The sequence below is a fragment of the Myodes glareolus genome, chromosome X, assembly GCF_982192425.1.
Source record: "Myodes glareolus chromosome X, mMyoGla1.1, whole genome shotgun sequence".
NCBI classification, from domain to species: domain Eukaryota; kingdom Metazoa; phylum Chordata; class Mammalia; order Rodentia; family Cricetidae; genus Myodes; species Myodes glareolus.
The window spans coordinates 27,516,581-27,531,865 of NC_142053.1; the positions used below are offsets into that span (position 1 = coordinate 27,516,581).

General features: G+C 40.8%; 1 protein-coding gene across 2 annotated transcripts in view; it reads left to right on the forward strand.

Moving 5' to 3' along the window:
• Wdr44 (WD repeat domain 44) overlaps positions 1–5,557 on the forward strand; it is a 112,052-nt gene extending 106,495 nt beyond the window's left edge. For both annotated transcript variants that reach the window (XM_048450380.3, XM_048450379.3), the window contains one exon: positions 4,474–5,557. In XM_048450380.3, the coding sequence (XP_048306337.2) occupies positions 4,474–4,568 (95 nt within the window). In that variant the 3' untranslated portion in view covers positions 4,569–5,557. The remainder of the gene's footprint in view (positions 1–4,473) is intronic.
• Positions 5,558–15,285: the final 9,728 nt, after the last annotated feature.

The window sequence follows — 15,285 nt, forward strand, 5'->3', positions numbered from 1 at the left end:
AGTACACGAACTGCTGAATAGTTCTTAAGCACTTTCAATTAACTGTCCCAATAATGTCATTTATACTATCCATTCCACTTAATGTGCTATTCTCTCTGAAGAATACAAGGATGATTTCCAGCCTAGCACTTCTTTCAACACAAATCATAATTATTAAGCTTTTACTAAATGCCTACTTGGAGACAATGTATAGTATATTTTTTTAAAAGCCTTCTTAAAACTATATCACATTAATGAGATTGCATAAAGTCTAGATTCTTTTGAAAGTGATGCAACTTTAATAGATTCTTTCCAAATGTGTACCTGTCAAGGTCTATCTAAGATTAAACTGGTAACCCAGGGCATTGGACCATAAAACACATCCAATGGCCCTCTCTCTTTATTCCTGACATTGGCAGTTTGAGCTTTTCTGTATTAACCCCCACCCCAGGTTGGGGTGATGTGGTTTACAGCATGTAACAAGAATTAAAGGCAGTGTAATACAGTAGTCTCATTCTGTAGCTCAAGCTTACCTGGAACTCATTACATATTGAGGCTGGCCTTCTCAAACCCCTGCCTTGCATGCTTGGTGCTGAGATTCCAGCACTGTCAGGCACTAGAATTGAGTCTCAATAAAGACTTTTCATTTTCCTCTCCTGCTCTCTTATCTCTAAATCCTTTACTACTGCTGCACTGCCTGCCTTTAAGATATTCCAGAATGATTATAAGGAGTGTTCAATGACTCACAAGATGGTAGTAACACACTTAGAGTGAAAACATTGTGTCTTGCTCATCCTGTTTGTAACCAACTTTTCAATGAAAATTTAAATTCATCTATCTCTAAGTAATCAGTATTTCTTACATCTCCAGTTTTTAGTCTACATATAATCAAGTTAGTTAACACAGAGTTTATTTGTCAAATGTTATTATATAGCTGGCAAATGTAAAAGGTAAGCTTTTTGGCCATTCGGCATAGCTACATAGATACTCAGCAGAGACCATAAGGGCAGAGGGCTGTCAGCATTCCCAGAGCAAACGTACTCATTTCATGGCAGTTTCGGTGTGTCTGTGCTACAGCCAGCCCTATCAATCACCTTAGAGACTCCTCTTAAGAACAGATTGCCCAGCTGGTAGCATTCTTCCAGCATTTCAATCCTAAGATTGAAATAGAAGCAATAGATGACTTAGAAACCTAGATTACCTTGGAGGGATTTAGCCATTCAGGCTCCAAGAAACTGTAACATCCCTAATGTTACAAAAGGAGCAGTGAGCTGCGTTCCTGCCGGGATCCCTGCTCCCTGGCTAGTTTACACCCGAAATAATTACACAGAAACTGTATTCATTTAAACACTGCCTGGCCCATTATCTCCAGCCTCTTATTGGCTAATTCTCACATTTTGACTAACCCATATCTAATAATCTGTATGCCACCACGAGGTCATGGCTTACTGGCATGAGTCTAGCCAGCATCCATCTTGGAGAGGAGCTTCATGGCGTCTGCCTGACTCTGCTTCTTTCTCTCCGCCTTATGTTCTGTCTACTCTGCCTATCTAAGCTGCTGTCCTATCAAAGGCCAAGGCAGTCTCTTTACTTGACCAATGAAAGTAGCACATAGACAGAAGACCCACCTACATCATTTCCCCTTTTTCTGTTTAAACAAAAAAAGGCTTTCACTTTAACATAGTAAAATTACATATAACAAAACAGTTATCAAGCAAGAATTACAATTATGACATTTAAATCTATTTTCTCTTTTATCATAACAATGGAAAACTATAACTATAACTAACCATTCTTCAACTCCATCAAAGACTCCAGAAGGATATAATATTACCTAAGTAAACAAGAAGTAATCAACTTCTAAAACTCTAAAAATGACAGAGGCATCTTGCTGCCTGTACCATTGGGACATCCATCTTCGGCCTTCAGGCCCATAGTATCCAGCAGACATTTCCATGAAGCAGGAAAATTCAAAGACAGTTCAGTCACTTTCTTTTGTGTACTACAGAATGTCTCACAGACTCTTTCATGAAACAGGAACCCCAAAGGATCATCTCACCTTTAGGCAAGTTCAGCAGCCCCCTCTCTGTGGGTTCTTTGTGACCAGTTTATGCATCAGTCCAGGCAAGAGCAGTTTCTTGCCCAAATGGCTAGCCAACTCCATAAGGACCCTCTTCGATGCCCATCTTCCTCTTGAAGTAGATTGGTGCTGCCAGGAGCAGACATGTCTCATTGTCATGAAAAACCCTGAGTTATTAAAACATTTAAAAATGCCATATTCTGTAGTCTTTGAAAGATATGAAGAATGCCTGTTTAACTGAAATATATCTATATATGTCTAGAAAATCTAACTAACATGACTACAAGCTTGACTATTATTGATGATTATCCATTAACAACCTAATTATACATTATATTTTTAAATGAACTACACAATCACAATACCTTAATCAAGATTAGAAATACATATACATATAACAAAATTGACCTTAAAGTCCATACCAATGTAAATTATTCATATCTATATCATATCCCCCTTTAAATGTAAAAGAACATTTATAAACAATATCTGGGAATATGGACGTATTTATTTCTCTCCAAGCTTCTTCCTGATGTATAGGTGCACTGTTAATCAGGTCTTTTATGGTGTATCCTGTGTGCCAGGTTCATCTCAGTCGGCAGTTGAGTGAAGTAATTTTCTGGAGGTGTTCACAGCAACCTTTCAGGAGGGCATGGTCTATCATACCATATTGGGATAGAAGCAATCCACAGGGTCTCATCCTCTGTGAAAACAAAAGAAGGACCTCCTTTCCAAAGCATCATGTCCTTAGACCCAAATTCTGCAGTCATAATACTTTTAGAATAATATACATGGTGGTTTAGCCTAGCAACCCATACAATGAAATGTCTCTCTGTATTTAAGTCCTTCACAGTCAAAAAATTCAAAGGAAATACAGTATACAGAATCCAAACTCTCTGTGAAATTTCCATTTTTACATGTCTTATTTTTACTCTATCACTTTACTTTATTTTGTCTCTTTAAAGACTTTACCCTTTTTTTAAGCATTAACTTTACTTTATGACTTTTTAATACTCTTTTTCTTCTCTCTCCCAAGCCTATGTATGTCTGTCTAACGGTATGACCCATTTAGAGGTCTTTTATGTTTGAATCTGCCCTATTGCATTGTCTGTTTTTGCTTTGCGCTTTTAAATCACTAAGTGCTTAAGAATCTAAGTTGTGACATTCCTAGGTCAAAAACAGGGTTGCGGGCTTGCCCCGCCCAGTCCAACATGACAGAGCCACTTGTGACTCTGAATCAGTTTCGCCTCTGAGCTGCAGAGCAGCAGGCTGCTCTGGATATTGGCTCCACCTCTCTCCAATTTCAAAATTTACCATTTCTGCTAGCTCTGGGGCCACCAGGTACAGTTTAACTCTGAGACTGAGCTTGTAGCACAGAAACTCTTTTATCCAAGTTACAGTCAAATCTGATGCACAGAGCACTGCGCAGCCTGGAAACATCTCTCTGTATGGCAGCAGGAATCCGCCATGCTCTCCCGCTTCCCTAAGCCTGATCAGGTGCAGGCGGGGAGTGCTAAGTCATTGGCATGGTCTCAGAGTACTTTCTTCCCGATCCCGAGCGGGCACACAAACATCCAGGCCCAGAAATGCTCCATAGCCAGAGTTTGCACTGGCAGCACAGTCCAGGAAGCTGTGTTTTAAAATGGCACAGCTTTTTTCCTGCTGAGGCTGCTGAGTCAGGAAAATTTCTCTGCAGCACACCCTAGCAAGCAGCAAAAAGCTGTGTTAAACTCTCTTTCCCTTTTTTTAAAGCCCTCTCGGGTTTTTAAGTGGATTTAGTTACCACGTTGGGCGCCACTCTGTTGTAAAAGGAGCAGCGGGCTGCATTCCCACTGGGATCCCTGCTCCCTGGCTAGTTTACACCCGAAATAATTACACAGAAACTGTATTCATTTAAACACTGCCTGGCCCATTATCTCCAGCCTCTTATTGGCTAATTCTCACATCTTGACTAACCCATATCTAATAATCTGTATGCCACCACGAGGTCATGGCTTACCGGCATGAGTCTAGCCAGCATCCATCTTGGAGAGGAGCTTCATGGCGTCTGCCTGACTCTGCTTCTTTCTCTCCGCCTTCTGTTCTGTCTACTCTGCCTATCTAAGCTGCTGTCCTATCAAAGGCCAAGGCAGTCTCTTTATTTGACCAATGAAAGTAACACATAGACAGGAGACCCTCCTACATCACCCTAAGACAGGAAAGGAACAGCTAAAAGGAAGGTAAGTGAAAGTATGCTTTAGTCAGGCAGAAAGGTACCAGAGAATGTAAGAATTCTAGAGAAACCCAAAAAAACAGATGGTTGGAAGAGGATCTTTCCCAAAAATAGAAACAGGGTCATGAGCATGTAGTATTATGGCAACAGGCTTCCTAGTCCTTTAAAATCAAGTAATATCTTTTTTTTTCATGCATTTCAGGTATTGTGAAGACAGATAACACAGAAGTTCTTCTCTCTGCTGACTTCACTGGAGCAATCAAAGTGTTTATTAACAGAAGGAAAACTGTATCTTAATTTGAAATTATATTTAAAATAAGCCTATCAGTAAGTTTCTATATGTATCATAAATGAGAAAAGTATTATAGTGTTTCAGGCTAACATCCTTTTTTAACTTTTATTGAAAGTTGTTCAAATATAATATATATTTTTGAGAGGCAGTGTTAGTGATCTAGGAACCTCTAGACTGATAGACTAGAAAGAATGTGGCTAGATTAACATTGCCAAGCATAGAGTTTATGTTTTGTTATGTTTATGTTTTGTTATATAATTATAAACATGCACAGGTTTCTGCATGAAAAGATATTAATATATTAATCACATGTGCGTGCCTTTTGGTTACATGCACTAAATCTAACAAAGTTAAATTATTTTGGTGGCTCTTTTGGCCTCCTACTGGGTGATAGTCTTGTTTCTAGCTCTAAAATTTTTTTTGCACAAAATTTCATTTTTAAGAAACGTGGTATCTTTTGACTGAATTATTGTTTTGAAAATGTTATATAGGTTTTCAATAGGTCAATAACCATGTATAAATGGTTTTTTATAAATTTCTCAATTTGGGGACAAGATTTTTTTTGTGATCTAAATTGTGGATTTATTCTTTACTTTGTATGTGTATATATATATATATATATATATATATATATATATATATATATAATTTTTTTTCTTTGCCACACTGGAGCACAATGTTTCTATGTAAAGAATTCTTTACTTTATCCGTGAGCACCAGGCTTTGCTCACTTAAAAATAAGCCACATTAAGGAGTGAGTCTTCTTTTTTACAATGATGTAAAAATGAACTGTTTACATTTTTTTAAAGCATTGTAGTTTTTAAAAATTAAGCTGTTTTGTTTTATGTTGTTGAATTTGAAAAGCTTTGTAAATACCAGTATAATGTACCAATGAAATAACATCTGGGACAAAGGAACCCTGGTAATGTTGTTGATGGTTTGCATATGTTTATGAAATTGAAATATGTATCATTAAAGTTGGTCATCAACACTTGTCAAAGGTGAATTATTTTTAGATGACTTGAGTAAACAAAGAGATGTAAGAAAAGCAAACTTTTGTCTTAAATTGAATTTAAGCAAACAGATTTTAAGTCCCTAAGTTATGATGCATTAGCTACATGACTTTAAAGCTTTTCCTGAGTTGAATCCTGAAGTGAGCAGTACTGTCCACTCACAGGCTCTTTCTGCATTTGTTTCTGGCACGTGAGGGCCTGAGGAGTCACCATCGTATCTCCAATCTAGCATGCTCTTGATCTTCAGAGGTCTTGGCTTTGTACTTGATTGCTTCTCTTCTACCTTGGTCTTCACCTCCATTGCCCCCTTTGTTTAGACAGTGCTCTTTCTCCTCCTTCCCTCCTTGTCCTTGCCTACCTCTCCTCTCCCTCTCGCCTTTCTTCTCATGTTTCTTAGATCTCACACTCTCCTATACTCTGCATGATAAATTGAATTGTTATATCATTGTCTTTCCAACTAATCATAGGATTTTGATTTGCGTTTCTTTTTTTTTTAGTCTTAAGGTCTGTGTGGCTGATCCAGGGACACTTTTTTAAAATTCAGTCTCCACTCTGAAACTCTGAAGCAGCTTAGTGCTGACTACTTCTTTTCTTCTCCTTCTTCCTCTTTCCCCTTCTTTTTCTCCTCCTCTTCCTCCTCTTCCTCTTCCTTCTCCTCCTTCTTTCTTCTTCATCCTCCCCCTCCTCCTTCTTCCTTCTTCTCCTCCTCTTCTTTTATTTTTATTTGTTTGTTTTTTGAGACAGGGTCTGTCTAGTCCTATCAAGGAACTCTATGTAGAGCAGCAGGGCAAGCTGGCCCCAAACTCACAGAGATCCATCTGCCTCTGCTTCTGCCTCTGCCTCTCTGCCTCTCTGCCTCTGCCTCTCTGCCTCTGCCTCTCTGCCTCTGCCTCTCTGCCTCTGCCTCTGCCTCTGCCTCTGCCTCTGCCTCTGCCTCTGCCTCTGCCTCTGCCTCTGCCTCTGCCTCTGCCTCTGCCTCTGCCTCTGCCTCTGCCTCACGCTAGGATAAAGGTGTGTGTCACCACACCTGGCTTTGTCTGACTTCTTTCAGCATACTTCTGTCTTGCTTGGTGTTTCTAATCAGGGTGTTTCTATAAGAATACTTCCTGAGACCTGTCACACAGTTGCTTAGAGAAGAGGCTAAACTAGTTGCTTAAGTACATAATGCTGACACTTCCAATTGCTATGTAAATACACTGAAGTTATAAGTCAGAAAGTGCATTTGCAGAGGAAGCATCAAATACAAAGAAGCTAGGCAGGGTGTGTACACCTATAATCACAGCTCAGGCAGGAGGATCATAGGTTCATGGTTTGTCTAAACTACAGAGCAAGTTAGTTCAACTCCAGTCTGGGAAACTTTGACCCTGACTAAAATGAAAAATAAGAGTGTGGATATAACTCGATAAGTAAGTGCTTTTTTAGCATGTGGAAGACCCTCAGTTCAATCCCACTACTGCAAAAAAAAAAACCTAAATAGAACAATGTATATGAAGATCAATTGAACACCATTCTCCCTAAAATGAGTATTAGAAATTCTCTATTGTGTGATGTGATTCCTTGGCCAAGTTATTTATCCTACGTTACTGTGGTTTACCTTGTATGTAATATGGAAATAGCTAATGCAAAATACAAGGTTCCGTGGTTAAATTGCATATGTGTGAAACATGAGATCTAGCTAGTAGGTGTACTCAGTAAATGTGCATTTTTCATTGCTCTTTTCAATTCCCCTTCTAGACCAAACAAAACATTTTTGCACACACTTTTTAAATGCATAGTTTCATGGACACGTACACAATCATGCATTTTGTTTTACGTTTTAGTTAGTGCCTTACTGTGTGCCCCTGCCTGTTGTTGACCAGGCTGCCTAGAACTGACAAGAGATGCACCTGCCTCTGCCTCCTGAGTGCTCAGATTAAAGGAGGGCACCATCATGCTTAGTCAACAAGAGCTTTTCAAGGATTAACGTGGAACTTTTTAAAAAGACCAACCCCAAACCCTTTTTATTTTAACTATTATCTTCTTTAAAAAAAGAAAGAATATTTTGATAGGCCAAAACAAAGTAGAAACAGTGAATAAATCTGGCTTTTGAAAGAAAGTATTTTTATTCCTCTATTTCCCTTTTTTTCATGAAAATCTCATTGTGTTATGTGGCAGGCTGAGAACCACCATGAACAGATTGAGTCTTTCATTCAGAGCCCTTTTATAGAGTTGTATGGAGTCTTCATCTTCATTTTGTTTGCCTTAACTGGGATGCAAACATTAACTTCCCAACATCATTTAACATGCCATTTTCTACTAATCTTCAGATAACACAATTGGGCAGTAACTTTTATCCTTTGAAATGTTTACTTAGTATTGCATGTCCATCCCTCAATTTCTGTTTTTAACTTGATGTCTCTCTTTTTTGTAATGAAAAAGTGAATTAAAATATTTTAATTACTTCAATATAGCAACATATTTGAGATTGTTTCCTCATAGATTTAGTCTTCTTTTTGTTGTTTTATCATTACTTTGTTCTTTTTTATATTTTCCTCTGTGTGTGTGTGTGTGTGTGTGTGTGTGTGTGTATACATGTTTTGGCATGTGTGGGCATTTGTGGAGTGTGGATGTGCATATACATCATGTGCTCATAAGGCCTGAAGTTGATCAAGAATCATCTTTGCCAGGCATGGTGGAAAGAATCATCTTTGCCGGGCATGGTGGAACACGCCTTTAATCCCATCACTTGGGAGGCAGAATCAGGTGGATCTCTGTGAGTTCAAGGCCAGCCTGATCTACAAAGTGGGTTCCAAAACAGCCAGGGCTGTTATACAGAGAAACCCTGTCTCAAAATAACAAAAAATATCATCTATTACTCTTTCACCTTATTCTTTGAGGCAGGATCTCCCACATCAAACCCAAAGCCTACCGATGTAGCTAGTCCTGCTAACCAGCTTTCTCTGGGGATCCCTTGTCTTTCCCTTCAGAGGTTGGTATTACTGGCAGACCACTACATCCACTTAGCAATTTACATGGCTTTTAGAAGATCCAAACTCCAGTCTTCATGCTTGTAGGGCAAGCACTTCAAATATTGAACTATCTCCCTAACCTGCTTTTTTTTTCTAACCTGCTTTTTAAAGACAGGGTCTTATGTAGCTTACTCTCCTAATTGGGGTTTCTATTGCTGCAATGCAGCACCACTGCCAAAAAGCAAGTTGGGGAAGAAAGGATGTACTTGTCTTACACTTCCATATCACTGGTCATCGTCAAAGTAAGTCAGGGCAGGAACTTAAGCAGGGCAGGAACCTGGAGGCAGGAGCTGATGTAGATGGCACAAAGGGGTGCTGCTTACTGACTTGCTCCTTATGGCTTGCTCAGCCTGCTTTCTTATAGATCCCAGGACCACCAGCCCAAGGATGGCACCACCCACAGTGGGCTGGGCCTTCACCCATCAATCACTAAGAAAATACCCTACAAGCCCAATGTTGTGAAGGCGTTTTCTTCATTGAGATTCCCTCCTCTCAGATGACCTTAGCTTGTGTCAAGTTGACATAACACTGACCAGCAAACCTAGGCTGAATTCAGACTCTCTACGTAGTAAATGATGACCTTGAACCCCTGATCCTCTTTTCTCTATCCCTAGAGTGTAATGATTAGAAAAATTTCAAAAGATCATTTCTGCCAGTCACGCTAGTTTCTGGCTTCCCACTTTGCTCATTAATCACACAATGTGTATTAAGTACCTACTGTGATAGAAAACTGCTGAGCGGAGACAATAAACAGGCAGATTCATGTGCCAGACAAACTCTGTGTGGAGAGAAGATGGCTGCAGAAATGAGAAGCTTGCAACTATCTTGTGACTGTTGCCTATTCTTCCAATCCCTGTGTGTTTTACCCTTAGTAAGTCGTGGGGGACACTAGGTTATCAAGCCGAACTTTGCTAATCTCATATAAAGCACTAAGGATGATATAAAGCACACAAAATGGAGTATCACCCAAGCCATCAACATTTTCCTTAGTCTCTGGTCCTTCCCCCTTTTCCAGCTGTGAGAACCACTGGCTTCCTTAAGAATCTTAACCATCTCTGTTTTGAGAGAACTCAGTGGTTAATAGATCTCCCAGTTGCTTTTGTCTTTACATCACTTTTTTTGTTTGTTTGTTTGTTTGTTTGTTTTTTAAGACAGGGTTTCTCTGTAGCTTTGGAGCTTATCCTGGAACTAGCTCTTGTAGACCAGGCTGGCCTTGAACTCACAGAGATCCACCTGCCTCTGCCTCCTGAGTGCTGGGATTAAAGGTGTGTGCCACCACCTCCAGGCTTTACATCCCTTCTGAAAGCTGGCCCCTTTTCGTTTTGTTTTATTCTCTAGCTTTGGGTCATCTAGTTTCCATTGTTCACTGCGGCCACGTTTTTTCCACGTGCACAGGTAATGCACTGTTCTAACAGGGATATTCTTAAGAAGATTCCTATCAAAGGAAAGACTTTACCACAAAGTCCCAATCAAGCCAGGCGCCCTTCTGCGGGCTACCAGAGTGAGCCAAGCAGATTTTTTGGTACATTCATCTACCTGCACTACATTAGTTTCTTTTATTTTACAATCACTTTCAGTTTATAGAAATGTTGCAAAAAGTCGAGAATTCTCAGAGACATGCTTACCTAGCATGTGTGGAGTCTCAGCATAATCTTCAGCATCATAAAATTATAAAATAATAGTACCGGGGAGATGGTTTAGTAAGAGTACTCGGTGCTGCAGCACAAGAGTCTGAGTTCAGATTCAACAACCCGTGTGAAAAGGCCCAGCATGGCCACATAGGTGCCTACAACTCCAGTTCTCTAGGGAGCGGGGACAGGAAGATCAATGGGGCTTGCTGGCTGCTGGCCTAGTTCCGGTTTGGTGAGAAAGTGTCTCAAGGGTATACACAGAGTAGAGCAGGAGACCGGACGTATTCCTTTGCTCTGTGACTCTTTGCGGAGGCATTCATTCCTGCATAAATATGTGCATTCGCCACAATGCTCATTAGACACATCTGTAATAAAGACAGTTGTTCTTGCTCACTCCTTACCCAACTTCCCTTAGTGTTTGTCTTATATCACCAGAATGCGTTAATCAGAAGTAAGAAACACCACCAATACATCATTATTAGGGAAAAGTCAGATTTTATTTGGATTCTACCAGTTTTCCACTGTTCTGATCCAGCCTAGATGCCATGTTGCATTTATAGACATGTTTTTTAAAATGTCAAATTTCAGATTTTCATAGAAGTTGAAAACTGTACCTGCGTCCACCTACATCCATTTCCCCCTACTGTTAGGCTTACATTAATATGGTATTTTCCCCCACAATTAAGAAACTGCGTGGGCCAACAAGATGGTTCATCGGATAAAGGCACCTGCCACCAAGCATAACCTGGTTTGATTATTTTGTGAGTATCCCTCACTTTGGTCTCATCTGCTATGTTTCTCATGATGCAGTTAAGGGTTATGGACTTTTGCAAAGAAGACCACTGAGGTAAATATATCACATCACTCAACATGACTTATCACCTAGCTGCGGGAATCACTAGTTGTCCATTCTCTCTTCTGTGCAGTTAGAGTTCTTTGGGAGTTCTTCCCCTCAGCTTTCGGGTACTATAACAAGTACCCAAGGCAACCAACTTTAAAAAGAAAATGTGTTTTACTCACAAATTGTAGAAGTTCCAGTCCCTGATAACAGGACCTGCTACTTTGGACCTGTGGTGAGGTAGCTCTCTGTGGAAGGAATCATGTGGCAGAGTGAAGCCTTTTACCTCATGGGAATGGAGCAAAACAGGGACAGAAGAAAGGGCTGGGGCCCCAGTAGCATCCTCAAGGGCATGCCCTCAGTGACTTCACTTTCTCCCACCTGGTCTCACCTCTTAAAAGTTCCACCATAGGGTCTGGAGAGGCGGCTCAGTGCTTCAGAGTGCTTTCTGCTGTTGCCAGGACTCACGGTGGCATATGCCTTTAATGCCAGCACTCTCGAGCCTGGTCTACAGAGTGAGTTCCAGGAACAGTCTCTGTGTTGAACAGGAACAACACAGAGAAACCCTGTCTTGAAATATTTTTTTTTAAAAAGTGTTTACTGCCCTTGCAGATCTGAGGTTAGTTCCTACCGCCGCCATAGCAAGTAGCTCACAACTGCTGACAACTCCAGTTCCAGGGGATCGGACGCCTTCTGCCTTCCGGGATCGGACGCCTTCTGCCTTCCGGGATCGGACGCCTTCTGCCTTCCGTGGGTACCTACTCATGCTGGAATATACACATATACATAAAACCAAATCTTTTTATGTTTTGTTGTTTACAAAGTTCCACCATGGACTCTAGGGATTAAACCTCTAACACATGGGACTTTGGAGCAAAGGTAAGATCCAAGCCAGAGTGGAAGTGAGTCACTTAATCATTGCCCAATCTCAAGGGCTGGATGGTTTAAGGGCCACTTCCCTTTTTATTTCTACCAAGTTGGCAAGCATTTCTTTTCCATTTTTCCTGTTGGCAAACCCCCAAAATAACATATATGGAGTAAAAATCCTTGCTATCCATTTTCTGCACTGTCAATTTTCTTGACCTTGTAGGTATAACTTGGGCTCCAATTGATCTATTGAGTTGATGTTGTTGTTGCTGCTGTTGCTGATGTTTCTCGAGACAGGGTTTCTCTGTAGCTTTGGAGCCTGTCCTGGAACTCTCTCTGTAGACCAGGCTAGCCTCATGCTCTCAGAGATCCAGTCTCTGCCTCCGGAGTGCTGGGATTAAAGGCTTGCGCCACACTCCCGCGGCTGGGTTGTTTTTTCTAGTAGTTTGTGCCTCGACCTGCCTGATGAACAGTTCCCTTCTTCAAGTGTGGGACTCGCTGCTACTCTGGCAACAGGAGGTGAGCAATTTGGCTTCGAGACAACTATACAGCAATGAAAGCCCTGATTTGTAGCTTTTTTTAAGAGAAAAAAAAGTCTTGATCATCCTCAGTTCTACAGCAGTGCGGCCACTAGATGGCGCCATTCACTGCAGTATTCTCTATTGCTGCCTCTTTCCTCTTTTCTGCCTGGGGCTCTGAAGTTGTAAGGCCTGCCTACATTGCTGTTCAGTCTCCCTGGAGATCAGCGATGCAAGTGAAAGGGTCTGGAAGTCTGCCTGTCCCATCTAGCGTTTCCAAAATCTCATTGAACTCAGGAGCACGACCAGTGGCCTTCTGTGAAATCAAATATATGAAACTCAGTGGAAAGCAGGTCTCACACACGAGTAAGAACAGGACCTGAGTTCTAATACTATAGAATAGTAACAATAAGGCAACTTGTTCTCCATTCTTATTTTTCTCCAGCTTTTCGATGCTTTCATTTTCACATTTACCTTGTTAGTGGTCATTGCTGTGAAATAAAGCTTGGGAGAAGCTTTCGGGTTGGCTCATGGTTAAGAGTGGGTTGGGTTCCCAGCACCCACAGTGAGTGGCTCACAACTACCTATGACTCCAGCTCCAGGGGGTGTGCCACCTCACTTCTGGCCCTGGGGGGCACCTGCACACACTAACATGCAAACAGAAATACATTTAAATCTTAAATAAAATTTTAAAAGGCATCTTTAAAACGTGAAAAACCTACAGAATACAATCCCCTCCAATAGATTTTATAATAAAAACAAATTTGGAATTAACACTCCGTAAATGACGTAACTATTGTTACATTCATAAATCTCTTGTGTGACATCTTTCAAAAAAAAAAAACCCACGAGCTGGAGAGATGGCTCAGTGGTTAAGAGCACTGCCTGCTCTTCCAAAGGTCCTGAGTTCAATTCCCAGCGACCACATGGTGGCTCACAACCATCTGTAATGTGGTGTGGTGCCCTCTTCTGGCCTGCAGGCATATATGCAGACAGAATACTGAGAATACTGTATACATAATAAATAAATAAATCTTTGAAAAAAAGAAGCTGAACCTTCAAACTGTACCTTTTGGGGGGCTGGAGAGGTGGCTCAGTGGTTAAGAGCATTGCCGGCTCTTCCAAAGGTCCTGAGTTCAATTCCCAGCAACCACATGGTGGCTCATAACCATCTGTAATGAAGTCTGGTGCCCTCTTCTGGTCTGCAGGCATACACACAGACAGAATATTGTATAATAAGTAAATAAAAAAAAGAAAAAATATTCACTTTGGGCTGGAGAGATGGCTTAGAGGTTAAGAGCACTGACTGCTCTTCCAGAGGTCCTGAGTTCAATTCCCAGCAACCACATGGTGGCTCACAACCATCTATGAGATCTGGTGCCCTCTTCAGGCATGCAGGCATACGTGCAGACAGAACATTGTATACATATTAAATAAATAATTTTAAAAAACCCACATTTCCCTTTGAAAGAGTTGATCTTATTGTTTTATTACACAGTAAGAAAAAAGTTTTTAACTCAGAGGATTAATAGGATAGAAAGGAAAGAAATATTTTTAAAAATTCCCATAAATTTATGAGTCTTGGTTTTGGTTCTCTGCTTATTTTGTTTTCTTGGGACACAGCCTCACTATGTAGCCTGCAGTGGCCCAGAACTACGTAGATTAAGCTAACCTTGAATTCACTGAGACCCACCTACATCTCCCTTGTAAGTGCCAGGATGGAAGTTGCACACTACCTTGCCCAGGACAAGCCTTGTTTAATCATATTAAATGCTGTTTCAATCTTGATCCTTAAGACACAATTGATTCCATGACCTACGAACTGCCTTGGAAGATTAGATGGTTGCAACAGTCAGACGTGTGCACGGCCGTTAAGAAGTCTTGTTTGGAGCTGGAGTAACAGTCAGACATGTGCACGGTCGTTAAGAAGTCTTGTTTGGAGCTAGAGTGATGACCCAGAAGTTAAGAATGCTTAGAGCTCTTCCAGAGGATCTGATTTGGTCCCTGGGACCCAGGTGACAGTTCACAACTGTCTATGACTCCAGCACCAGGGCATATAACACATTCTACTGGCCACTATGGGCACTGCATGGCCATGGTACACAGACATAGATGCAGGCAACACATGTACACATCAAAAGTAAGTTAAAAGATAAAATTTAAAAGAGTATACTAGGTACCAAGATAGCCATATGCATCTCTTAAGCTATCAAAGTGGGCCTGGCAAAGATAGGTGTCCACTAATCTGTGCATATGCACACTAACCTGTATTTAAAAACTAATATGTGTATATATGCACATTAATGCACATATGTGAATATTTCTGACCATTTCTATTAGAGTTCTTTGGTGCACTGCATATATACACACTAATATGTGTATATACACATATCAATGCACATGTATAACTATATCTGACCATTTTCTTTCTTTCTTTTGGTTTTTCAAGACACGGTTTCTCTGTTGCTATCGATTCTGTCCTGGAACTAGCTCTTGTATACGAGACTGGCCTCGAACTCACAGAGATCCGCCTGCCTCTGCCTCCTGAGTGCTGGGATTAAAGGCATGTGTGTCACCACCGCCCGGCATAGCTGACCATTTCTATTAGAGTCCTTTGGCGCACGAATTACTGTAGCACCCTCTCCTTGCTTATCTGAAACCTCTTCCTCCAGCATTGAAAACCAGCTGACACTTACCATCAAGTTACTTGTTTGTTCAATCCCAACACAGCTTATTCACCAGTTTCAAGATCACCAATTTGTACCCTACCCTAATAAGAAACAACTTGGTCACACAAAAAGTCAGTACCTGTTTCTCTATTTATATTCCGTTTCAAATATTAGGATT